This window comes from Oncorhynchus kisutch, unplaced genomic scaffold (assembly GCF_002021735.2).
Source record: "Oncorhynchus kisutch isolate 150728-3 unplaced genomic scaffold, Okis_V2 Okis09a-Okis19a_hom, whole genome shotgun sequence".
NCBI lineage: Eukaryota > Metazoa > Chordata > Actinopteri > Salmoniformes > Salmonidae > Oncorhynchus > Oncorhynchus kisutch.
In genome coordinates this window covers 7,242,164-7,266,418 of record NW_022261985.1, presented here as the reverse complement: position 1 = coordinate 7,266,418, position 24,255 = coordinate 7,242,164, and the positions used below count along the sequence as shown (strand labels likewise).

The window sequence follows — 24,255 nt, the reverse complement described above, 5'->3', positions numbered from 1 at the left end:
ACACTATAAACACACACACATGATAACATACACACTATACACACACACACATGATAGCATACACACTATACACACACACACATGATAACATACACACTATATACACACACATGATAACATACACACTATACACACATCACACATGATAACATACACACTATACACACACACACATGATAACATACACACTATACACACACACACATGATAACATACACACACACATGATAACATACACACTATACACACACACATGATAACATACACACTATACACACACACATGATAACATACACACTATATACACACACACATGATAACATACACACTATACACACACACACACATGATAACATACACACTATACACACACACACACATGATAACATACACACTATACACACACACACACATGATAACATACACACTAGACACACACACACACACATGATAACATACACACTAGACACACACATGATAACATACACACTATACACACACATGATAACATACACACTATACACACACACATGATAACATACACACTATACACACACACATGATAACATACACACTACACACACACACATGATAACATACACACTATACACACACACACACATGATAACATACACACTATACACACACACACACATGATAACATACACACTATACACACACACACACATGATAACATCCACACTAGACACACACACACACATGATAACATACACACTATACACACACACATGATAACATACACACTATACACACACACACACATGATAACATACACACTACACACACACACACATGATAACATACACACTATACACACACGTACACATGGATTTAGTACTGTAGATATGTGGTGGTGGTGGTGGAGTAGAGGCCTGAGGGAACACAGTGTGTTGTAATGTTTTTAAAATGGTAAAAACTGCTGTAATTTTGCTGGACCCCAGGAAGAGTAGCTGCTGTCTTGACAGGAACTAATGGGGATCCATAATAAACCCCAGGAAGAGTAGCTGCTGTCTTGACAGGAACTAATGGGGATCCATAATAAACCCCAGGAAGAGTAGCTGCTGTCTTGACAGGAACTAATGAGGATCCATAATAAACCCCAGGAAGAGTAGCTGCTGTCTTGACAGGAACTAATGGGGATCCATAATAAACCCCAGGAAGAGTAGCTGCTGTCTTGACAGGAACTAATGGGGATCCATAATAAACCCCAGGAAGAGTAGCTGCTGCCTTGGCAGGAACTAATGAGGATCCATAATAAACCCCAGGAAGAGTAGCTGCTGTCTTGACAGGAACTAATGGGGATCCATAATAAATCCCAGGAAGAGTAGCTGCTGCCTTGACAGGAACTAATGTGGATCCATAATAAACCCCAGGAAGAGTAGCTGCTGTCTTGACAGGAACTAATGGGGATCCATAATAAACCCCAGGAAGAGTAGCTGCTGCCTTGGCAGGAACTAATGAGGATCCATAATAAACCCCAGGAAGAGTAGCTGCTGTCTTGACAGGAACTAATGGGGATCCATAATAAACCCCAGGAAGAGTAGCTGCTGTCTTGACAGGAACTAATGAGGATCCATAATAAACCCCAGGAAGAGTAGCTGCTGTCTTGACAGGAACTAATGAGGATCCATAATAAACCCCAGGAAGAGTAGCTGCTGTCTTGGCAGGAACTAATGGGGATCCATAATAAATACAAACTGTAATCTACGCCTTATCCGTTGCCATGCCACCCGAATTGAGACAGGGATTTCTATTCTCTCCGGTGCTCTCAGATGTGTGTGTATGTGTGTGTGTGTGTGCGTGCGTGCGTGGAAATGGTTTTTGGCAGAGAATGGCATTTTTGATTAAAAACAAAGAATGCATCTTGAAATATTAAATTCTCCAAACAGCGTTTTTTAAAATACTCGCTGGTCTACTGTGGATGTGTTTTTAATCATGTTGTCAGGCTGGTTATATATACGCTGTGTATATATGTATATATTCCACCATATTACATAGCCTCTGCTCTTTATTGGCATATCTAATGGATTGGTTCTGTGTTCTACATCTCTCTGTCTGACCGTATGGCACAGGTCAACCCTAAACCACTGTGTTCTACATCTCTCTGTCTGACCATATGGCACAGGTCAACCCTAAACCACTGTCTTCTACATCTCTCTGTCTGACCGTATGGTACAGGTCAACCCTAAACCACTGTGTTCTACATCTCTCTGTCTGACCGTATGGTACAGGTCAACCCTAAACCACTGTCTTCTACATCTCTCTGTCTGACCGTATGGTACAGGTCAACCCTAAACCCCTCTCTGTCTGACCGTATGGTACAGGTCAACCCTAAACCACTGTGTTCTACATCTCTCTGTCTGACCGTATGGTACAGGTCAACCCTAAACCCCTCTCTGTCTGACCGTATGGTACAGGTCAACCCTAAACCACTGTGTTCTACATCTCTCTGTCTGACCGTATGGTACAGGTCAACCCTAAACCACTGTGTTCTACATCTCTCTGTCTGACCGTATGGTACAGGTCAACCCTAAACCACTGTCTTCTACATCTCTCTGTCTGACCGTATGGTACAGGTCAACCCTAAACCACTGTGTTCTAAACCACGTCTCTCTGATCTGTTCTATATCTCTGACCATATCACTAGAACCTGTTAACTCCCCGTGGACTAGATCACATCCTGTTGTATCACTAGAACCTGTTAACTCCCCGTGGACTAGATCACATCCTGTTGTAGCACTAGAACCTGTTAACTCCTCGTGGACTAGATCACATCCTGTTGTAACACTAGAACATGTTAACTCCTCGTGGACTAGATCACATCCTGTTGTAACATCTGAACCTGTTAACTCCTCGTGGACTAGATCACATCCTGTTGTAACACTAGAACCTGTTAACTCGTCGTGGACTAGATCACATCCTGTTGTAACACTAGAACCTATTAACTCCTCGTGGACTAGATCACATCCTGTTGTAACACTAGAACCTGTTAACTCGTCGTGGACTAGATCACATCCTGTTGTAACACTAGAACCTATTAATTCCTCGTGGACTAGATCACATCCTGTTGTAACACTAGAACCTATTAACTCCTCGTGGACTAGATCACATCCTGTTGTAACACTAGAACCTATTAACTCCTCGTGGACTAGATCACATCCTGTTTTAACACTAGAACCTGTTAACTCGTCGTGGACTAGATCACATCCTGTTGTAACACTAGAACCTATTAACTCCTCGTGGACTAGATCACATCCTGTTGTGGTAAATGTAAAGGCAGCAATCTGGTCTAGAGGAGACAGTGGTAAAGGCAGCAGCAGTCTGGTCTAGAGGAGACCGTGGTAAAGGCAGCAGCAGTCTGGTCTAGAGGAGACAGTGGTAAAGGCAGCAGCAGTCTGGTCTAGAGGAGACAGTGGTAAAGGTAAAGGCAGCAGCAATCTGGTCTAGAGGAGACAGTGGTAAAGGTAAAGGCAGCAGCAATCTGGTCTAGAGGAGACAGTGGTAAAGGTAAAGGCAGCAGCAGTCTGGTCTAGAGGAGACAGTGGTAAAGGTAAAGGCAGCAGCAGTCTGGTCTAGAGGAGACAGTGGTAAAGGTAAAGGCAGCAGCAGTCTGGTCTAGAGGAGACAGTGGTAAAGGTAAAGGCAGCAGCAGTCTGGTCTAGAGGAGACAGTGGTAAAGGTAAAGGCAGCAGCAGTCTGGTCTAGAGGAGACAGTGGTAAAGGTAAAGGCAGCAGCAGTCTGGTCTAGAGGAGACAGTGGTAAAGGTAAAGGCAGCAGCAATCTGGTCTAGAGGAGACAGTTTTTTTTTTAGTTTTTTTTATTTCACCTTTATTTAACCAGGTAGGCTAGTTGAGAACACCTTTATTTAACCAGGTAGGCTAGTTGAGAACACCTTTATTTAACCAGGTAGGCTAGTTGAGAACACCTTTATTTAACCAGGTAGGCTAGTTGAGAACACCTTTATTTAACCAGGTAGGCTAGTTGAGAACAAGTTCTCATTTGCAACTGCGACCTGGCCAAGATAAAGCATAGCAGTGTGAGCATACAACAAAGAGTTACACATGGAGTAAACAATTAACAAGTCAATAACACAGTAGAAAACGAAGGGGGGGTCTATATACAATGTGTGCAAAAGGCATGAGGAGGTAGGCAAATAATTACAATTTTGCAGATTAACACTGGAGTGATAAAAGATCAGATGGTCATGTACAGGTAGAGATATTGGTGTGCAGAAGAGCAGAAAAGTAAATAAATAGAAACAGTACGGGGATGAGGTAGGTGAAAAGGGTGGGCTATTTACCAATAGACTATGTACAGCTGCAGCGATCGGTTAGCTGCTCAGATAGCTGATGTTTGAAGTTGGTGAGGGAGATAAAAGTCTCCAACTTCAGCGATTTTTGCAATTCGTTCCAGTCACAGGCAGCAGAGTACTGGAACGAAAGGCGGCCAAATGAGGTGTTGGCTTTAGGGATGATCAGTGAGATACACCTGCTGGAGCGCGTGCTACGGATGGGTGTTGCCATCGTGACCAGTGAGCTGAGATAAGGCGGAGCTTTACCTAGCATAGACTTGTAGATGACCTGGAGCCAGTGGGTCTGGCGACGAATATGTAGCAAGGGCCAGCCGACTAGAGCATACAAGTCGCAGTGGTGGGTAGTATAAGGTGCTTTAGTGACAAAACGGATGGCACTGTGATAGACTGCATCCAGTTTGCTGAGTAGAGTGTTGGAAGCCATTTTGTAGATGACATCGCCGAAGTCGAGGATCGGTAGGATAGTCAGTTTTACTAGGGTAAGCTTGGCGGCTTGAGTGAAGGAGGCTTTGTTGCGGAATAGAAAGCCGACTCTTGATTTGATTTTCGATTGGAGATGTTTGATATGAGTCTGGAAGGAGAGTTTGCAGTCTAGCCAGACACCTAGGTACTTATAGACGTCCACATATTCTAGGTCGGAACCATCCAGGGTGGTGATGCTAGTCGGGCATGCAGGTGCAGGCAGCGACCGGTTGAAAAGCATGCATTTGGTCTTACTAGCGTTTAAGAGCAGTTGGAGGCCACGGAAGGAGTGTTGTATGGCATTGAAGCTTGTTTGGAGGTTAGATAGCACAGTGTCCAAAGACAGTGTAAAGGCAGCAGCAGTCTGGTCTAGAGGAGACAGTGGTAAAGGCAGCAGCCTGGTCTAGAGGAGACAGTGGTAAAGGCAGCAGCAGTCTGGTCTAGAGGAGACCGTGGTAAAGGTAAAGGCAGCAGTCTGGTCTAGAGGAGACAGTGGTAAAGGCAGCAGCAGTCTGGTCTAGAGGAGACCGTGGTAAAGGCAGCAGCAGTCTGGTCTAGAGGAGACCGTGGTAAAGGCAGCAGCAGTCTGGTCTAGAGGAGACAGTGGTAAAGGCAGCAGCAGTCTGGTCTAGAGGAGACAGTGGTAAAGGCAGCAGCAGTCTGGTCTAGAGGAGACCGTGGTAAAGGTAAAGGCAGCAGTCTGGTCTAGAGGAGACAGTGGTAAAGGCAGCAGCAGTCTGGTCTAGAGGAGACCGTGGTAAAGGCAGCAGCAGTCTGGTCTAGAGGAGACCGTGGTAAAGGCAGCAGCAGTCTGGTCTAGAGGAGACCGTGGTAAAGGCAGCAGCAGTCTGGTCTAGAGGAGACAGTGGTAAAGGTAAAGGCAGCAGTCTGGTCTAGAGGAGACAGTGGTAAAGGCAGCAGCAGTCTGGTCTAGAGGAGACAGTGGTAAAGGCAATAGCAGTCTGGTCTAGAGGAGACAGTGGTAAAGGCAGCAGTCTGGTCTAGAGGAGACAGTGGTAAAGGCAGCAGCAGTCTGGTCTAGAGGAGACAGTGGTAAAGGCAGCAGTCTGGTCTAGAGGAGACAGTGGTAAAGACACCACACAGCTACAGGCCATCTAGGGCCTGTTATATTGATTCAATGAAAAACAAGTCCCAATTCTGTTTTTATTCATCTATATTTCTACGACATAGCTTAGGAAGTGTCCCAAATGCACCCTATTCCCTATATAGTGTACTACTATAGATCAGAGCCCTATTCCCTGTATAGTGCACTACTTTAGACCAGAGCCCTCTGGGTAAGTGCAGTAGCCACGTGTGGACAACGTGCAGAGTGCCCTCAGAGTGTGTGTGCCTGCTGAGGCAGTGCAATGCATGGCACTCTAACAGTAGGAGCAGCTGGGCAAACACACACACACACACACACACACACATATACACACACACACACACATACACACACACATACACACACACATATACACACACAAACACATACACACACAAACACATACACACACACATATACACACACAAACACATACACACATACATATACACACACAAACACATACACACATATACACACACATATACGCACACACGCACACACATATACACACACACACACACACACGCATATACACACACATATACACACACACACGCATATACACACACATATACACACACACACACATATATACAAACACATACACACATATACACACACACACATATACACACACATATACACACACACACACACACACACACACACACACACACACACACACACACACACACACACATTCCTCCTGTTCAGGCTTGTTACGGCTGCTCCCTTCAGTGTTGGTCTTGTTCTAGATATCCCTCAGCATTTCTTAGCATTTCTCCTCACTCTTTTGTGTGTGTGTGTGTGTGTGTGTGTGTGTCGTAACATGCGCTTTGCCATTTACTTGAAATTATTCATCTCATCTCTCAAGCTCTGGGTTCTACTCGTCTCGTCTATTCCTATTAGTGTCCCCCATGTCTCTATGATCGACTCACCAGGTCTGGTTGGTTTGGTTGTGTGCGAGGTCCTCCCCTGGCTCCGCCAATCAGGGGGCCCGGCAGAGGGAAGGGGGTGGGGCATGTCGGAGCGTCCCGCGTCCACCCTCTCTAGACGAGCCCTGGCATCAGGACGCCCCGATGCCAGCCTCCTCCTGGGGAAGGGGGCAAGGAAGAGATACTCCGCCCTAGGGAGGGAGAGAGAGAGAGGAAGAGAGTGTTTGAATGTTGTAAAAGCCTGGATGATGAGAAATGAAGAACGATGGGAGAGTTACAGAGATCTACTATTAGAATGGTAACATCACTGGAACAGAGAGATACTCAACCCCCACTCTAGTGATGAAGTGCGAGCGGGGCCAGTCACCACTCTAGTGATGAAGTCAGAGCGGGGCCAGTCACCACTCTAGTGATGAAGGCCGTGCGGGGCCAGCCACCACTCTAGTGATGAAGGCCGAGCGGGGCCAGCCACCACTCTAGTGATGAAGACAGGGAGGGGCCAGTCACCACTCTAGTGATGAAGTCAGAGCGGGGCCAGTCACCACTCTAGTGATGAAGGCAGAGAGAGGCCAGTCACCACTCTAGTGATGAAAGCCGAGCGGGGCCAGCCACCACTCTAGTGATGAAGACAGGGAGGGGCCAGTCACCACTCTAGTGATGAAGTCAGAGCGGGGCCAGTCACCACTCTAGTGATGAAGGCAGAGAGGGGCCAGTCACCACTCTAGTGATGAAGATAGGGAGGGGCCAGTCACCACTCTAGTGATGAAGGCAGAGCGGGGCCAGTCACCACTCTAGTGATGAAGGCAGAGCAGGGCCAGTCACCACTCTAGTGATGAAGACAGAGAGAGGCCAGTCACCACTCTAGTGATGAAGACAGAGAGAGGCCAGTCACCACTCTAGTGATGAAGACAGAGAGAGGCCAGTCACCACTCTAGTGATGAAGGCAGAGAGGGGCCAGTCACCACACTAGTGATGAAGGCAGAGCGGGGCCAGTTACCACTCTAGTGATGAAGGCAGAGCGGGGCCAGTTACCACTCTAGTGATGAAGACAGAGAGAGGCCAGTCACCACTCTAGTGATGAAGACAGAGAGAGGCCAGTCACCACTCTAGTGATGAAGGCAGAGAGGGGCCAGTCACCACTCTAGTGATGAAGATAGGGAGGGGCCAGTCACCACTAGTGATGAAGGCAGAGCGGGGCCAGTCACCACTCTAGTGATGAAGGCAGAGCAGGGCCAGTCACCACTCTAGTGATGAAGACAGAGAGAGGCCAGTCACCACTCTAGTGATGAAGACAGAGAGAGGCCAGTCACCACTCTAGTGATGAAGACAGAGAGGCCAGTCACCACTCTAGTGATGAAGGCAGAGAGGGGCCAGTCACCACACTAGTGATGAAGGCAGAGCGGGGCCAGTTACCACTCTAGTGATGAAGACAGAGAGAGGCCAGTCACCACTCTAGTGATGAAGACAGAGAGAGGCCAGTCACCACTCTAGTGATGAAGGCAGAGAGGGGCCAGTCACCACACTAGTGATGAAGGCAGAGCGGGGCCAGTTACCACTCTAGTGATGAAAACAGAGAGAGGCCAGTTACCACTCTAGTGATGAAGACAGAGAGAGGCCAGTCACCATTCTAGTGATGAAGGCCGAGCGGGGCCAGCCACCACTCTAGTGATGAAGACAGGGAGGGGCCAGTCACCACTCTAGTGATGAAGACAGGGAGGGGCCAGTCACCACTCTAGTGATGAAGGCCGAGCGGGGCCAGCCACCACTCTAGTGATGAAGACAGGGAGGGGCCAGCCACCACTCTAGTGATGAAGGAAGAGAGGGGCCAGTCACCACTCTAGTGATGAAGGCAGAGCAGGGCCAGTCACCACTCTAGTGATGAAGACAGAGAGGGGCCTGCACCACTCTAGTGATGAAGGCAGAGATGGGCCAGTCACCACTCTAGTGATGAAGGCAGAGCGGTGCCAGTTACCACTCTAGTGATGAAGGCAGAGAGGGGGCCAGTCACCACTCTTGTGATGAAGGCAGAGCGGGGCCAGTCACCACTCTAGTGATGAAGACAGAGAGGGGCCAGTCACCACTCTAGTGATGAAGACAGGGAGGGGCCAGTCACCACTCTAGTGATGAAGGCAGAGCGGGGGCCAGTCACCACTCTAGTGATGAAGGCAGAGCAGGGCCAGTCACCACTCTAGTGATGAAGACAGAGCGGGGCCAGTCACCACTCTAGTGATGAAGGCAGAGCGGGGTCAGTCACCACTCTAGTGATGAAGGCAGAGCAGGGCCAGTCACCACTCTAGTGATGAAGACAGAGCGGGGCCAGTCACCACTATAGTGGGGAAGGCAGAGCGGGGCCAGTCACCACTCTAGTGATGAAGGCAGAGCGGGGCCAGTCAGCACTCTAGTGATGAAGGCAGACCGGGGCCAGTCACCACTCTAGTGATGAAGACAGAGCGGGGCCAGTCACCACTCTAGTGATGAAGGCAGAGCAAGGCCAGTCACCACTCTAGTGATGAAGACAGAGCGGGGCCAGTCACCACTATAGTGATGAAGTCAGAGCGGGGCCAGTCACCACTCTAGTGATGAAGACAGAGCAGGGCCAGTCACCACTCTAGTGATGAAGACAGAGCGGGGCCAGTCACCACTATAGTGATGAAGTCAGAGCGGGGCCAGTCACCACTCTAGTGATGAAGACAGAGCAGGGCCAGTCAGAAGGAAGTGTGTCTCAGTTGATCAGAAATAGCCCTGCGGTCATCTTACTACATGAATGATAGTAGTGTGGGTCTTGGCAGTTTCCACAAACACACTCCCCCTCCAAGGGGACTGGCCCCTGCCAGCTCTGTCTGAGAGAGGAGGTGGAGAGGGATGGAGAGAAAGGAGGAAGAGACGACAGAAGAGAAAAGGCAGAAGAAATGGATGTGGAAAGAGGGAAAGGAAGATAAGGGAGTAGAGAGTAAGAAGGAGAGAGAGCGAGCGATTGGGTGAAATACTACAATGTGACAAAACAGCAGCAATATATATATATATTTTTCAGCTTTATTTAACCAGGTAGGCCAGTTGAGAGCAAGTTCTCATTTACAACTATTTACAACTGCCACCTGGCCAAGATAAAGCAAAGCAGTGCGACAAAAACAACAACACAGAGTTACACATGGGATAAACAAACATACAGTCAATAACACAATAGAAAACTTCATGTACAGTGTGTGCAAATGTAATAAGATTAGGGAGGCAAGGCAATAAATAGGCCATAGTGGCGAAATAATTACAATTTAGCGTTAACACTGGAGTGATAGATGTGCAAGTAGAGATACTGGGGTGCAAAAGAGTAAATAAACATAACGATGTGGGGATGAGGTAGTTGGGTGGGCTGTTTACAGATGGGCTGTTTACAGATGGGCCTTTTACAGATGGGCTGTTTACAGGTGGGCTGTGTACAGATGGGCTGTTTACAGGTGGGCTGTTTACAGATGGGCCTTTTACAGATGGGCTGTTTACAGGTGGGCTGTGTACAGATGGGCTGTTTACAGGTGGGCTGTGTACAGATGGGCTGTTTACAGATGGGGTGTTTACAGATGGGCTGTGTACAGATGGGCTGTGTACAGATGGGCTGTGTACAGATGGGCTGTGTACAGATGGGCTGTTTACAGGTGGGCTGTGTACAGATGGGCTGTGTACAGATGGGCTGTGTACAGATGGGCTGTGTACAGATGGGCTGTGTACAGATGGGCTGTGTACAGATGGGCTGTTTACAGATGGGCTGTGTACAGATGGGCTGTGTACAGATGGGCTGTGTACAGATGGGCTGTGTACAGATGGGCTGTGTACAGATGGGCTATTTACAGATGGGCTGTGTACAGATGGGCTGTGTACAGATGGGCTGTGTACAGATGCAGTGATCGGTAAGCTGCTCTGACAGCTGATGCTTATAGTTAGTGAATTTGTGACCTGTTGCCACAACAAAAGGGCAACCAGTGAAGAACAGACACCATTGTAAATAAAACGTATATTTATGTTTATTTATTTTCCCTTTTGTACTTTAACTATTTGCACCTCGTTACGACACTGTATTGAAACCTCTGAGAAATGTTAGCTGTTCATTTTTGATTGATTATTTCACTTTTGTTTATTATCTATTTCACATGTTTCCCATGCCAATGAAGCCCTTTGAGTTGATATCAGAGTACTGGGAGAGGGAAGAAGAGGGAGAGATATCAGAGTACTGAGAGAGGGAAGGAGAGAGAGATATCAGCAGATTACTGAGAGAGGGAAGGAGAGAGAGAGATATCAGCAGATTACTGAGAGAGGGAAGGAGAGAGAGATATCAGAGTACTGAGAGAGGGAAGGAGAGAGAGATATCAGAGTACTGAGAGAGGGAAGGAGAGAGAGATATCAGCAGATTACTGAGAGAGGGAAGGAGAGAGAGATATCAGAGTACTGAGAGAGGGAAGGAGAGAGAGATATATCAGAGTACTGAGAGAGGGAAGGAGAGAGAGATCAGAGTACTGGGAGAGGGAAGGAGAGAGAGATATCAGAGTACTGAGAGAGGGAAGGAGAGAGAGATATCAGCAGATTACTGAGAGAGGGAAGGAGAGAGAGATATCAGAGTACTGAGAGAGGGAAGGAGAGAGAGAGATATCAGATTACTGAGAGAGGGAAGGAGAGAGAGATATCAGATTACTGAGAGAGGAAAGGAGAGAGAGATATCAGAGTACTGAGAGAGGGAAGGAGAGAGAGATATCAGAGTACTGAGAGAGGGAAGGAGAGAGAGAGATATCCGATTACTGAGAGAGGGAAGGAGAGAGAGAGATCAGATTACTGAGAGAGGGAAGGAGAGAGAGATATTGGAGTACTGAGAGAGGGAAGGAGAGAGATAAGAAACAGAGATGGAGAGAGGTCTGGCTAGTCAGGCTACCCTGTTGTTCAGACAGACAGAGAGGTAAGCACTGTGGGGATTCTACCTTGGCGGGATAGGAGAGAGGAGGGGGGTCTGGCTAGTCAGGCTACCCTGCGGTTCAGACAGACAGAGGTAAGCACTGTGGGGATTCTACCTTGGAGGGATAGGAAGGAAAACAGGTCTGTGTGTCTGGGGAGAGAGTGGTAGCTCTCTGACACACTGAACCCCCAACACACACCCCACTGACTTTCTGACTGTCTGATTATGTCAACTTGAAACCTTATTAAATATCACTGCTTATCCATCCTACTGCAGTCTTGATAAACCTTATTAAATATCTCTGCTTTTCCATCCTACTGCAGTCTTGATAAACCTTATTAAATATCACTGCTTTTCCATCCTACTGCAGTCTTAAAGAAGACTGATCCTACTGCAGTCTTAAATAAGACTGATCCTACTGCAGTCTTAAAGAAGACTTATCCTACTGCAGTCTTAAAGAAGACTGATCCTACTCCAGTCTTAAATAAGACTGATCCTACTACAGTCTTAAAGAAGACTGATCCTACTGCAGTCTTGAAGAAGACTGATCCTACTGCTGTCTTAAAGAAGACTGATCCTACTGCTGTCTTAAAGAAGACTGATCCTACTGCAGTCTTAAATAAGACTGATCCTACTGCAGTCTTAAAGAAGACTGATCCTACTGCAGTCTTAAAGAAGACTGATCCTACTGCAAGTCTTGAAGAAGACTGATCCTACTGTGTTATTCTGTTGAGCATATGGTGTACAAAACATTAACAACACCTCCCCCCCACCAGCCCCCCTTTTCCCCTCAGAACAGCTTCAACTCGTTGGGTCAGGGTGTCGACAGCGTTCCACAGGGATGCTGGTCCATGTTGACTCTACAAGGTGTCGACAGTGTTCCACAGGGATGCTGGTCCATGTTGACTCTACAAGGTGTCGACAGCGTTCCACAGGGATGCTGGACCATGTTGACTCTACAAGGTGTCGACAGCGTTCCACAGGGATGCTGGACCATGTTGACTCTACAAGGTGTCGACAGCGTTCCACAGGGATGCTGGTCCATGTTGACTCTACAAGGTGTCGACAGCGTTCCACAGGGATGCTGGACCATGTTGACTCTACAAGGTGTCGACAGCGTTCCACAGGGATGCTGGACCATGTTGACTCTACAAGGTGTCGACAGCGTTCCACAGGGATGCTGGACCATGTTGACTCTACAAGGTGTCGACAGCGTTCCACAGGGATGCTGGACCATGTTGACTCTACAAGGTGTCGACAGCGTTCCACAGGGATGCTGGTCCATGTTGACTCTACAAGGTGTCGACAGCGTTCCACAGGGATGCTGGACCATGTTGACTCTACAAGGTGTCGACAGCGTTCCACAGGGATGCTGGTCCATGTTGACTCTACAAGGTGTCGACAGCGTTCCACAGGGATGCTGGTCCATGTTGACTCTACAAGGTGTCGACAGCGTTCCACAGGGATGCTGGACCATGTTGACTCTACAAGGTGTCGACAGCGTTCCACAGGGATGCTGGACCATGTTGACTCTACAAGGTGTCGACAGCGTTCCACAGGGATGCTGGACCATGTTGACTCTACAAGGTGTCGACAGCGTTCCACAGGGATGCTGGTCCATGTTGACTCTACAAGGTGTCGACAGCGTTCCACAGGGATGCTGGACCATGTTGACTCTACAAGGTGTCGACAGCGTTCCACAGGGATGCTGGTCCATGTTGACTCTACAAGGTGTCGACAGCGTTCCACAGGGATGCTGGTCCATGTTGACTCCAATGCTTCCCACAGTTGTGTCCAGTTGTCTGGATGTCCTTTGGGTGGTGGGTCGTTCTGGATACACACAGGAAACCCAGCAGTGTTAGTGGTCTCGACTCACTCAAACCGCTGTGCCCTGACACCTCACCCATCCACCCTCTGAATGGCCACACAGGCTGCTCCGCTTCGTCGATGCTGATAGGCTGACAGTGTGTGTTGGAGGGGCCAGCTCTGGATGCTGATTGGCTGACAGTGTGTGTTGGAGGGGCCAGCTCTGGATGCTGATTGGCTGACAGTGTGTATGTTGGAGGGGCCAGCTCTGGATGCTGATTGGCTGACAGTGTGTGTTGGAGGGGCCAGCTCTGGATGCTGATTGGCTGACAGTGTGTGTGTTGGAGGGGCCAGCTCTGTATGCTGATTGGCTGACAGTGTGTGTTGGAGGGGCCAGCTCTGGATGCTGATTGGCTGACAATGTGTATGTTGGAGGGGCCAGCTCTGGATGCTGATTGGCTGACAGTGTGTATGTTGGAGGGGCCAGCTCTGGATGCTGATTGGCTGACAGTGTGTATGTTGGAGGGGCCAGCTCTGGATGCTGATTGGCTGACAGTGTGTATGTTGGAGGGGCCAGCTCTGGATGCTGATTGGCTGACAGTGTGTATGTTGGAGAGGCCAGCTCTGGATGCTGATTGGCTGACAGTGTGTGTTGGAGGGGCCAGCTCTGGATGCTGATTGGCTGACAGTGTGTGTGTTGGAGGGGCCAGCTCTGGATGCTGATTGGCTGACAGTGTGTGTTGTAGGGGCCAGCTCTGGATGCTGATTGGCTGACAGTGTGTATGTTGGAGGGGCCAGCTCTGGATGCTGATTGGCTGACAGTGTGTATGTTGGATGGGCCAGCTCTGGATGCTGATTGGCTGACAGTGTGTGTTGGAGGGGCCAGCTCTGGATGCTGATTGGCTGACAGTGTGTGTGTTGGAGGGGCCAGCTCTGGATGCTGATTGGCTGACAGTGTGTGTGTTGGAGGGGCCAGCTCTGGATGCTGATTGGCTGACAGTGTGTGTTGGAGAACACAGGAGGTCTGGATAGAAGCTGTGCTGATGTGAGCGGTCTGATGAACACACAGCTGAAACCTCTCCACTCTCTCTCTTAGTACTTTAACAGAGGAAAATTAGCCTATATACCCCTTGACTCTGTACCGTAACAACCTGTATATAGCCTCCACATTGACTCTGTACCAGTACCACCTGTATATAGCCTCCACATTGACTCTGTGCCGTAATACACTGTATATAGCCTCCACATTGACTCTGTACCGTAATACCCTGTATATAGCCTCCACATTGACTCTGTACCGTAATTCCCTGTATATAGCCTCCATATTGACTCTGTACCGTAATACCCTGTATATAGCCTCCACATTGACTCTGTACCGTAATACCCTGTATATAGCCTCCACATTGACTCTGTGCCGTAATACACTGTATATAGCCTCCACATTGACTCTGTACCGTAATACCCTGTATATAGCCTCCACATTGACTCTGTACCGTAATACCCTGTATATAGCCTCCATATTGACTCTGTACCGTAATACCCTGTATATAGCCTCCACATTGACTCTGTACCGTAATACCCTGTATATAGCCTCCACATTGACTCTGTACCGTAATACCCTGTATATAGCCTCCACATTGACTCTGTACCGTAATACCCTGTATATAGCCTCCACATTGACTCTGTACCGTAATACCCTGTATATAGCCTCCACATTGACTCTGTACCGTAATACCCTCTATATAGCCTCCACATTGACTCTGTACCGTAATACCCTGTATATAGCCTCCACATTGACTCTGTACCGTAATACCCTGTATATAGCCTCCACATTGACTCAGTACCGTAATACCCTGTATATAGCCTCCACATTGACTCTGTACCGTAATACCCTGTATATAGCCTCCACATTGACTCTGTACCGTAATACCCTGTATATAGCCTCCACATTGACTCTGTACCGTAATACCCTGTATATAGCCTCCACATTGACTCTGTACCGTAATACCCTGTATATAGCCTCCACATTGACTCTGTACCGTAATACCCTGTATATAGCCTCCACATTGACTCTGTACCATAATACCCTGTATATAGCCTCCACATTGACTCTGTACCGTAATACCCTGTATATAGCCTCCACATTGACTCTGTACCGTAATACCCTGTATATAGCCTCCACATTGACTCTGTACCGTAATACCCTGTATATAGCCTCCACATTGACTCTGTACCGTAATACCCTGTATATAGCCTCCACATTGACTCTGTACCGTAATACCCTGTATATAGCCTCCACATTGACTCTGTACCGTAATACCCTGTATATAGCCTCCACATTGACTCTGTACCGTAATACCCTGTATATAGCCTCCACATTGACTCTGTACCGTAATACCCTGTATATAGCCTCCACATTGACTCTGTACCGTAATACCCTGTATATAGCCTCCGCATTGACTCTGTACCGTAATACCCTGTATATAGCCTCCGCATTGACTCTGTACCGTAATACCCTGTATATAGCCTCCGCATTGACTCTGTACCGTAATACCCTGTATATAGCCTCCGCATTGACTCTGTACCGTAATACCCTGTATATAGCCTCCTCATTGACTCTGTACCGTAATACCCTGTATATAGCCTCCGCATTGACTCTGTACCGTAATACCCTGTATATAGCCTCCACATTGACTCTGTACCGTAATACCCTGTATATAGCCTCCACATTGACTCTGTACCGTAATACCCTGTATATAGCCTCCACATTGACTCTGTACCGTAATACCCTGTATATAGCCTCCACATTGACTCTGTACCGTAATACCCTGTATATAGCCTCCACATTGACTCTGTACCGTAATACCCTGTATATAGCCTCCATATTGACTCTGTACCGTAATACCCTGTATATAGCCTCCACATTGACTCTGTACCGTAATACCCTGTATATAGCCTCCGCATTGACTCTGTACCGTAATACCCTGTATATAGCCTCCGCATTGACTCTGTACCGTAATACCCTGTATATAGCCTCCACATTGACTCTGTACCGTAATACCCTGTATATAGCCTCCGCATTGACTCTGTACCGTAATACCCTGTATATAGCCTCCGCATTGACTCTGTACCGTAATACCCTGTATATAGCCTCCACATTGACTCTGTACCGTAATACCCTGTATATAGCCTCCACATTGACTCTGTACCGTAACACCCTGTATATAGCCTCCACATTGACTCTGTACCGTAATACCCTGTATATAGCCTCCGCATTGACTCTGTACCGTAATACCCTGTATATAGCCTCCACATTGACTCTGTACCGTAATACCCTGTATATAGCCTCCACATTGACTCTGTACCGTAATACCCTGTATATAGCCTCCACGTTGACTCTGTACCGTAATACCCTGTATATAGCCTCCACATTGACTCTGTACCGTAATACCCTGTATATAGCCTCCACATTGACTCTGTACCGTAATACCCTGTATATAGCCTCCACATTGACTCTGTACCGTAATACCCTGTATATAGCCTCCATATTGACTCTGTACCGTAATACCCTGTATATAGCCTCCACATTGACTCTGTACCGTAATACCCTGTATATAGCCTCCACATGGACTCTGTACCGTAATACCCTGTATATAGCCTCCACATTGACTCTGTACCGTAATACCCTGTATATAGCCTCCACATTGACTCTGTACCGTAATACCCTGTATATAGCCTCCACATTGACTCTGTACCGTAATACCCTGTATATAGCCTCCACATTGACTCTGTACCGTAATACCCTGTATATAGCCTCCACATTGACTCTGTACCGTAATACCCTGTATATAGCCTCCACATTGACTCTGTACCGTAATACCCTGTATATAGCCTCCGCATTGACTCTGTACCGTAATACCCTGTATATAGCCTCCGCATTGACTCTGTACCGTAATACCCTGTATATAGCCTCCGCATTGACTCTGTACCGTAATACCCTGTATATAGCCTCCACATTGACTCTGTACCGTAATACCCTGTATATAGCCTCCACATTGACTCTGTACCGTAATACCCTGTATATAGCCTCCACATTGACTCTGTACCGTAATACCCTGTATATAGCCTCCACATTGACTCTGTACCGTAATACCCTGTATATAGCCTCCACATTGACTCTGTACCGTAATACCCTGTATATAGCCTCCACATTGACTCTGTACCGTAATACCCTGTATATAGCCTCCACATTGACTCTGTACCGTAATACCCTGTATATAGCCTCCATATTGACTCTGTACCGTAATACCCTGTATATAGCCTCCACATTGACTCTGTACCGTAATACCCTGTATATAGCCTCCACATTGACTCTGTACCGTAATACCCTGTATATAGCCTCATTACTGTGTTTTATTTATTTAATTGTATTTCTTTATCTACTGTTTACCTAATACCTATTTTTTTCCTTAGAAATAGCACTGTTGGTTAGGTAAGCATTTAACTGTAAGGTCTACTACACCTGTTGTATTCAGCATTTAACTTTATAAGGTCTACTACACCTGTTGTATTCAGCATTTACCTTTATAAGGTCTACTACACCTGTTGTATTCAGCATTTAACTTTATAAGGTCTACTACACCTGTTGTATTCAGCATTTCACTTTATAAGGTCTACTACACCTGTTGTATTCAGCATTTCACTTTATAAGGTCTACTACACCTGTTGTATTCAGCATTTCACTTTATAAGGTCTACTACACCTGTTGTATTCAGCATTTCACTTTATAAGGTCTACTACACCTGTTGTGTTCGGTGCACGTGACAAATACACTTTGATTTGATTTGAGTTGACACGAGTTATGGAGAGCATCCAGAATTAGGTTCTCCAAACCGACTCTGAGAAGCCATTTTAGGACAGGCACAGTGGTACGACCTGTTGACCTTTACCTTCAACTATAAATACTCCTGTTGACCCCTGACCCTACAGTCAGGTGACGGAGACGGAGAGCACATAAGTCAACAGCAGAATGAGGAAACCCTCTACCATTATAGGACAGGTACCTTTCCTTCAAATTCAGTCTGTAAATACTCCTTCCTGTTGACCCCTGACCCTGCAGTCAGGTGACGGAGACGGATAGCACATAAGTCAACAGCAGAATGAGAGAACCCTCCACTATTATAGGACAGGTACCTTTCCTTCAAATTCAGTCTGTAAATACTCCTTCCTGTTGACCCCTGAACCTTGACAACTGCCTTCCGAGGACAGTGTCACCACAGTCGAAGAGTTCACCTACGCTTCCCATTTCTCTGAAGCGTCTCGAAAACCTCCAAATATAAATACCCCTGACCTCTGACCCCTGACCCCAGTGACAGAGATGAGAGAGGGTAGGTCAGAGGGCTAGGTGGAATATTCTGGTCTACATTTACAGACAGACTGCAAACGCTGAAATGTCTGAAGTGACGGATTGTAACTCTCGTGGACGATCCTTACTGTCTTAGAGTCATTTACTACAACCATGGTTCGGTTACTGTCTAGCACTCCTCTGGAGAGAGGGAGATCCTTACTGTCTTAGAGTCATTTACTACAACCATGGTTCGGTTACTGTCTAGCACTCCTCTGGAGAGAGGGAGATCCTTACTGTCTTAGAGTCATTTACTACAACCATGGTTCGGTTACTGTCTAGCACTCCTCTGGAGAGAGGGAGATCCTTACTGTCTTAGAGTCATTTACTACAACCATGGTTCGGTTACTGTCTAGCACTCCTCTGGAGAGAGGGAGATCCTTACTGTCTTAGAGTCATTTACTACAACCATGGTTCGGTTACTGTCTAGCACTCCTCTGGAGAGAGGGAGATCCTTACTGTCTTAGAGTCATTTACTACAACCATGGTTCGGTTACTGTCTAGCACTCCTCTGGCGAGAGGGAGAGACTTAGTGCTAATAGCTCTCCCTCTTGGGAGGGTTGGAGAAAACATCAACATTGGCTCCTTAACCTGCTGTGTCCCTCTGGGAGGGGTTAGTGACATCATTAGAGATGTTACTGTCTGTCCACCCTGAACACCAGGCCACAAGCAGAGATGTTACTACCTCTCCACCCTGAACACCAGACCACAAGCAGAGATGTTACTGTCTGTCCACCCTGAACACCAGGCCACAAACAGAGATGTTACTGTCTGTCCACCCTGAACACCAGACCACAAGCAGAGATGTTACTACCTCTCCACCCTGAACACCAGGCCACAAGCAGAGATGTTACTACCTATCCACCCTGAACACCAGACCACAAACAGAGATGTTACTGTCTGTCTCCCTGAACACCAGACCACAAGCAGAGATGTTACTACCTCTCCACCCTGAACACCAGACCACAAACAGAGATGTTACTGTCTGTCTCCCTGAACACCAGACCACAAGCAGAGATGTTACTGTCTGTCTCCTTGAACACCAGACCACAAGCAGAGATGTTACTGTCTGTCTCCCTGAACACCAGACCACAAGCAGACAGCAACATTACCCAACACATCTCTCCTCTCTCCAGTTCTACCTCCACCTTCTCTTAATTCAGTAGACTTTATTGACACGGCCAGTTAAACGACTTCCATTGTGTTGGTCTACATATGACAACAATGGTGGTACCAGCATCAATAAGACATCAGTAGTAATAATAGTAGTTGAAATGGGATGACCATTAACACCAGCTACAACAACAATGTTAATGAGAATAACAATACATTAAATCAATAGTAGAAGACCAGTCTCAACCTGACTGAGAAGACCCTCATCCTGTGATGATAAGGTCCAGACTATCTGTTATTCTAGACAGGTCTGTGATGATAAGGTCCAGACTGTCTGTTATTCTAGACAGGTCTGTGATGATAAGGTCCAGACTCTGTTATTCTAGACAGGTCTGTGATGATAAGGTCCAGACTATCTGTTATTCTAGACAGGTCTGTGATGATACGGTCCAGACTGTCTGTTATTCTAGACAGGTCTGTGATGATAAGGTCCAGACTGTCTGTTGTTCTAGACAGGTCTGTGATGATAAGGTCCAGACTGTCTGTTATTCTAGACAGGTCTGTGATGATAAGGTCCAGACTCTGTTAATCTAGACAGGTCTGTGATGATAAGGTCCAGACTGTCTGTTATTCTAGACAGGTCTGTGATGATAAGGTCCAGACTGTCTGTTATTCTAGACAGGTCTGTGATGATAAGGTCCAGAATGTCTGTTATTCTAGACAGGTCTGTGATGATAAGGTCCAGACTGTCTGTTATTCTAGACAGGTCTGTGATAAGGTCAAGACTCTGTTGTTCTAGACAGGTCTGTGATGATAAGGTCAAGACTCTGTTGTTGTAGACAGGTCTGTGATGATAAGATCCAGACTCTGTTATTCTAGACAGGTCTGTGATGATAAGGTCCAGACTGTTATTCTAGACAGGTGTGTTTGTCTACCAGCCTGTTTGTCTACCAGCCTGTTTGTCTACCAGCCTGTTTGTCTGACTGCCTGTTTGTCCACCAGCCTGTTTGTCTGACTGCCTGTTTGTCTACCAGCCTGTTTGTCTGACTGCCTGTTTGTCTACCAGCCTGTTTGTCTGACTGCCTGTTTGTCTGACTGCCTGTTTGTCGACCAGCCTGTTTGTCTACCAGCCTGTTTGTCTACCAGACTGTTTGTCTGACTGCCTGTTTGTCTGACTTCCTGTTTGTCTGACTGCCTGTTTGTCTACCAGCCTGTTTGTCTACCAGCCTGTTTGTCTGACTGCCTGTTTGTCCACCAGCCTGTTTGTCTGACTTCCTGTTTGTCTGACTGCCTGTTTGTCTACCAGCCTGTTTGTCTACCAGCCTGTTTGTCTGACTGCCTGTTTGTCCACCAGCCTGTTTGTCTGACAGCCTGTTTTCTACCAGCCTGTTTGTCTGACTGCCTGTTTGTCTGACTGCCTGTTTGTCCACCAGCCTGTTTGTTTCACTGCCTGTTTTTCTACCAGCCTGTTTGTTTGACTGCCTGTTTTTCTACCAGCCTGTTTGTCTGACTGCTTGTTTTTCTACCAGCCTGTTTGTCTGACTGCCTGTTTGTCTACCAGCCTGTTTGTCTGACTGCCTGTTTGTCCACCAGCCTGTTTGTCTGACTGCCTGTTTTTCTACCAGCCTGTTTGTCTGACTGCCTGTTTTTCTACCAGCCTGTTTGTCTGACTGCCTGTTTGTCTACCAGCCTGTTTGTCTGACTGCCTGTTTGTCTACCAGCCTGTTTGTCTGACTGCCTGTTTGTCCACCAGCCTGTTTGTCTGACTGCCTGTTTGTCTACCAGCCTGTTTGTCTGACTGCCTGTTTGTCTGTTTTTTGTTTATTTATTCATTAGGATCCCCATTAGCAGAAGTAGCAGCTACTCTTTCTGGGGTCCACAAGGAAGTGTAACTGCCTCTCCGGTTTCACTGTTTTCTGTACTGACCTCAACCTCCTCAGAGAGTGTTCCAGACCTCTGTGAACGCTCTCCTCTTCCCCTTCCATTTTAAACAGGACGTAGATCTCTGACTTGAACCCTTTAACAAGGGAGCTATAAAATGGCTGACGAAGTGTAAACAAACTTGTAGGCTCTGTTTCACCCATGTTAAAGGACAGGATTTGGAAACAGTCATGTGACCCTAGATGTGCTCTCGAACACTGTTTTATTTTCCAGATCAGAAGTTGTTTGGTTGGTTGACAGGTTTGGAGGTCAGGCTCTATGGCGCTAATGCCGTCTATATTCTCAGAAGGCTTTTTATACCACAGTCAATCACTCCCCACACCCGGCCCTTCCAAGACATAAATATTCGGTGTCAATGTGGCCTGCGTGCTGGTGAGTGGAGGGACAGTCACACCTCTTCTCCTGCTCTCATCCTCCTCCCCACTCCTCCGTCATTCCCCTCATTCCTCCAACCACAAGCTTGCTGTCAGCACATACCTTGTACTAACGCGTACGGCGATACTCGTGCGTGTGTGTGTGTGTGTGTGTGTGTGTGTGTGTGTGTGTGTGTGTGTGTGTGTGTGTGACACCTTTCTCACTAATAACACAGAAGTAAACAAACACCCCCTCCAGTCAGTCACCCCAGCTGTCCTCTTCCCCTCTTCATGTCAGTCAGTAGATAGTATTATATACACACACATGGCCATACAGATGTAATGAGATGAAACCCTGGCCTCGCCTCCTGAGTCAATAACGTCTGTACAGTGTGTTGCTGCTTGGAACAAAGCAGCCATGCTAACAAAGGGAAGGCAGCCTGCCTTCTCCAAGTATCAATTATTGAGGGTATCCACACAAAGGAGAGGAGAGAAACTGGAGCTAGGAGTAGAGAGATAGGACCAGAGAGACAGGACTAGAGAGATAGGACCAGAGAGATAGGAGTAGAGAGACAGGACTAGAGAGATAGGACCAGAGAGATAGGACCAGAGAGATAGGACCAGAGAGATAGGACCAGAGAGATAGGACCAGAGAGACAGGACTAGAGAGACAGGACTAGAGAGATAGGACTAGAGAGACAGGACTAGAGAGACAGGACTAGAGAGATAGGACTAGAGAGATAGGAGTAGAGAGATAGGAGTAGAGAGATAGGAGTAGAGAGACAGGACTAGAGAGACAGGACTAGAGAGACAGGACTAGAGAGATAGGAGTAGAGAGACAGGACTAGAGAGACAGGACTAGAGAGATAGGAGTAGAGAGATAGGACTAGAGAGACAGGAGTAGAGAGACAGGAGTAGAGAGATAGGACTAGAGAGATAGGAGTAGAGAGATAGGAGTAGAGAGAGGACTAGAGAGACAGGAGTAGAGAGACAGGACTAGAGAGATAGGGGTAGAGAGACAGGACTAGAGAGATAGGAGTAGAGAGATAGGAGTAGAGAGATAGGAGTAGAGAGACAGGACTAGAGAGACAGGACTAGAGAGATAGGACTAGAGAGACAGGTCTAGAGAGATAGGAGTAGAGAGACAGGACTAGAGAGACAGGACTAGAGAGATAGGACTAGAGAGAGGACTAGAGAGATAGGAGTCGAGAGATAGGACTAGAGAGACAGGACTAGAGAGATAGGAGTAAAACGAGGAACTAGGAGCTATAGTAGGAACTAGGAGCTATAGTAGGAACTAGAAGCTATAGTAGGAACTAGGAGCTATAGTAGGAACTAGGAGCTATAGTAGGAACTAGGAGCTATAGTAGGAACTAGGAGCTATGTTAGGAACTAGGAGCTATGTTAGGAACTAGGAGTTATAGTAGGAACTAGGAGCTATAGTAGGAACTAGGAGCTATGTTAGGAACTAGGAGCTATGTAAGGATCTAGGAGCTATAGTATGAGTAAGTGCTGTGTGTGGAGACTAGCTAGCTGCCAATACACTCAGTAAACAAAACATAAACTCACATACTGGTAACTGCCAAAATACAGGGAACTCTTGGGTAAATGACAGACACAGCGTACACTACCGTTCAAAAGTTTGTGGTCACTTAGAAATGTCCTTGTTTTTTTAAAGAAAAAGCACTTTTTTTTGTATATTAAAATAACATTATATTGATCAGAAATACAGTGCAGCTTCATTACATACAAACCACCAGTCTCAATGTCAACAGTGAAGAGGCGACTCCGGGATGCTGGCCTTTTAGGCCTTCTAGGCCTCCCACTCCTTCTTTCTATTCTGGTTAGACCCAGTTTGTTCTGTGA

The 24,255-nt window shown here is 47.0% G+C and overlaps 1 protein-coding gene across 1 annotated transcript in view; it reads right to left on the bottom strand.

Moving 5' to 3' along the window:
• LOC109886791 (leucine-rich repeat and transmembrane domain-containing protein 2) overlaps positions 1–24,255 on the bottom strand; it is a 65,056-nt gene that overhangs the window by 38,814 nt on the left and 1,987 nt on the right. The window contains exon 2 of the mRNA XM_031815421.1: positions 6,843–7,030. Within this exon, the coding sequence (XP_031671281.1) occupies positions 6,843–6,927 (85 nt within the window). The 5' untranslated portion in view covers positions 6,928–7,030. The remainder of the gene's footprint in view (positions 1–6,842; positions 7,031–24,255) is intronic.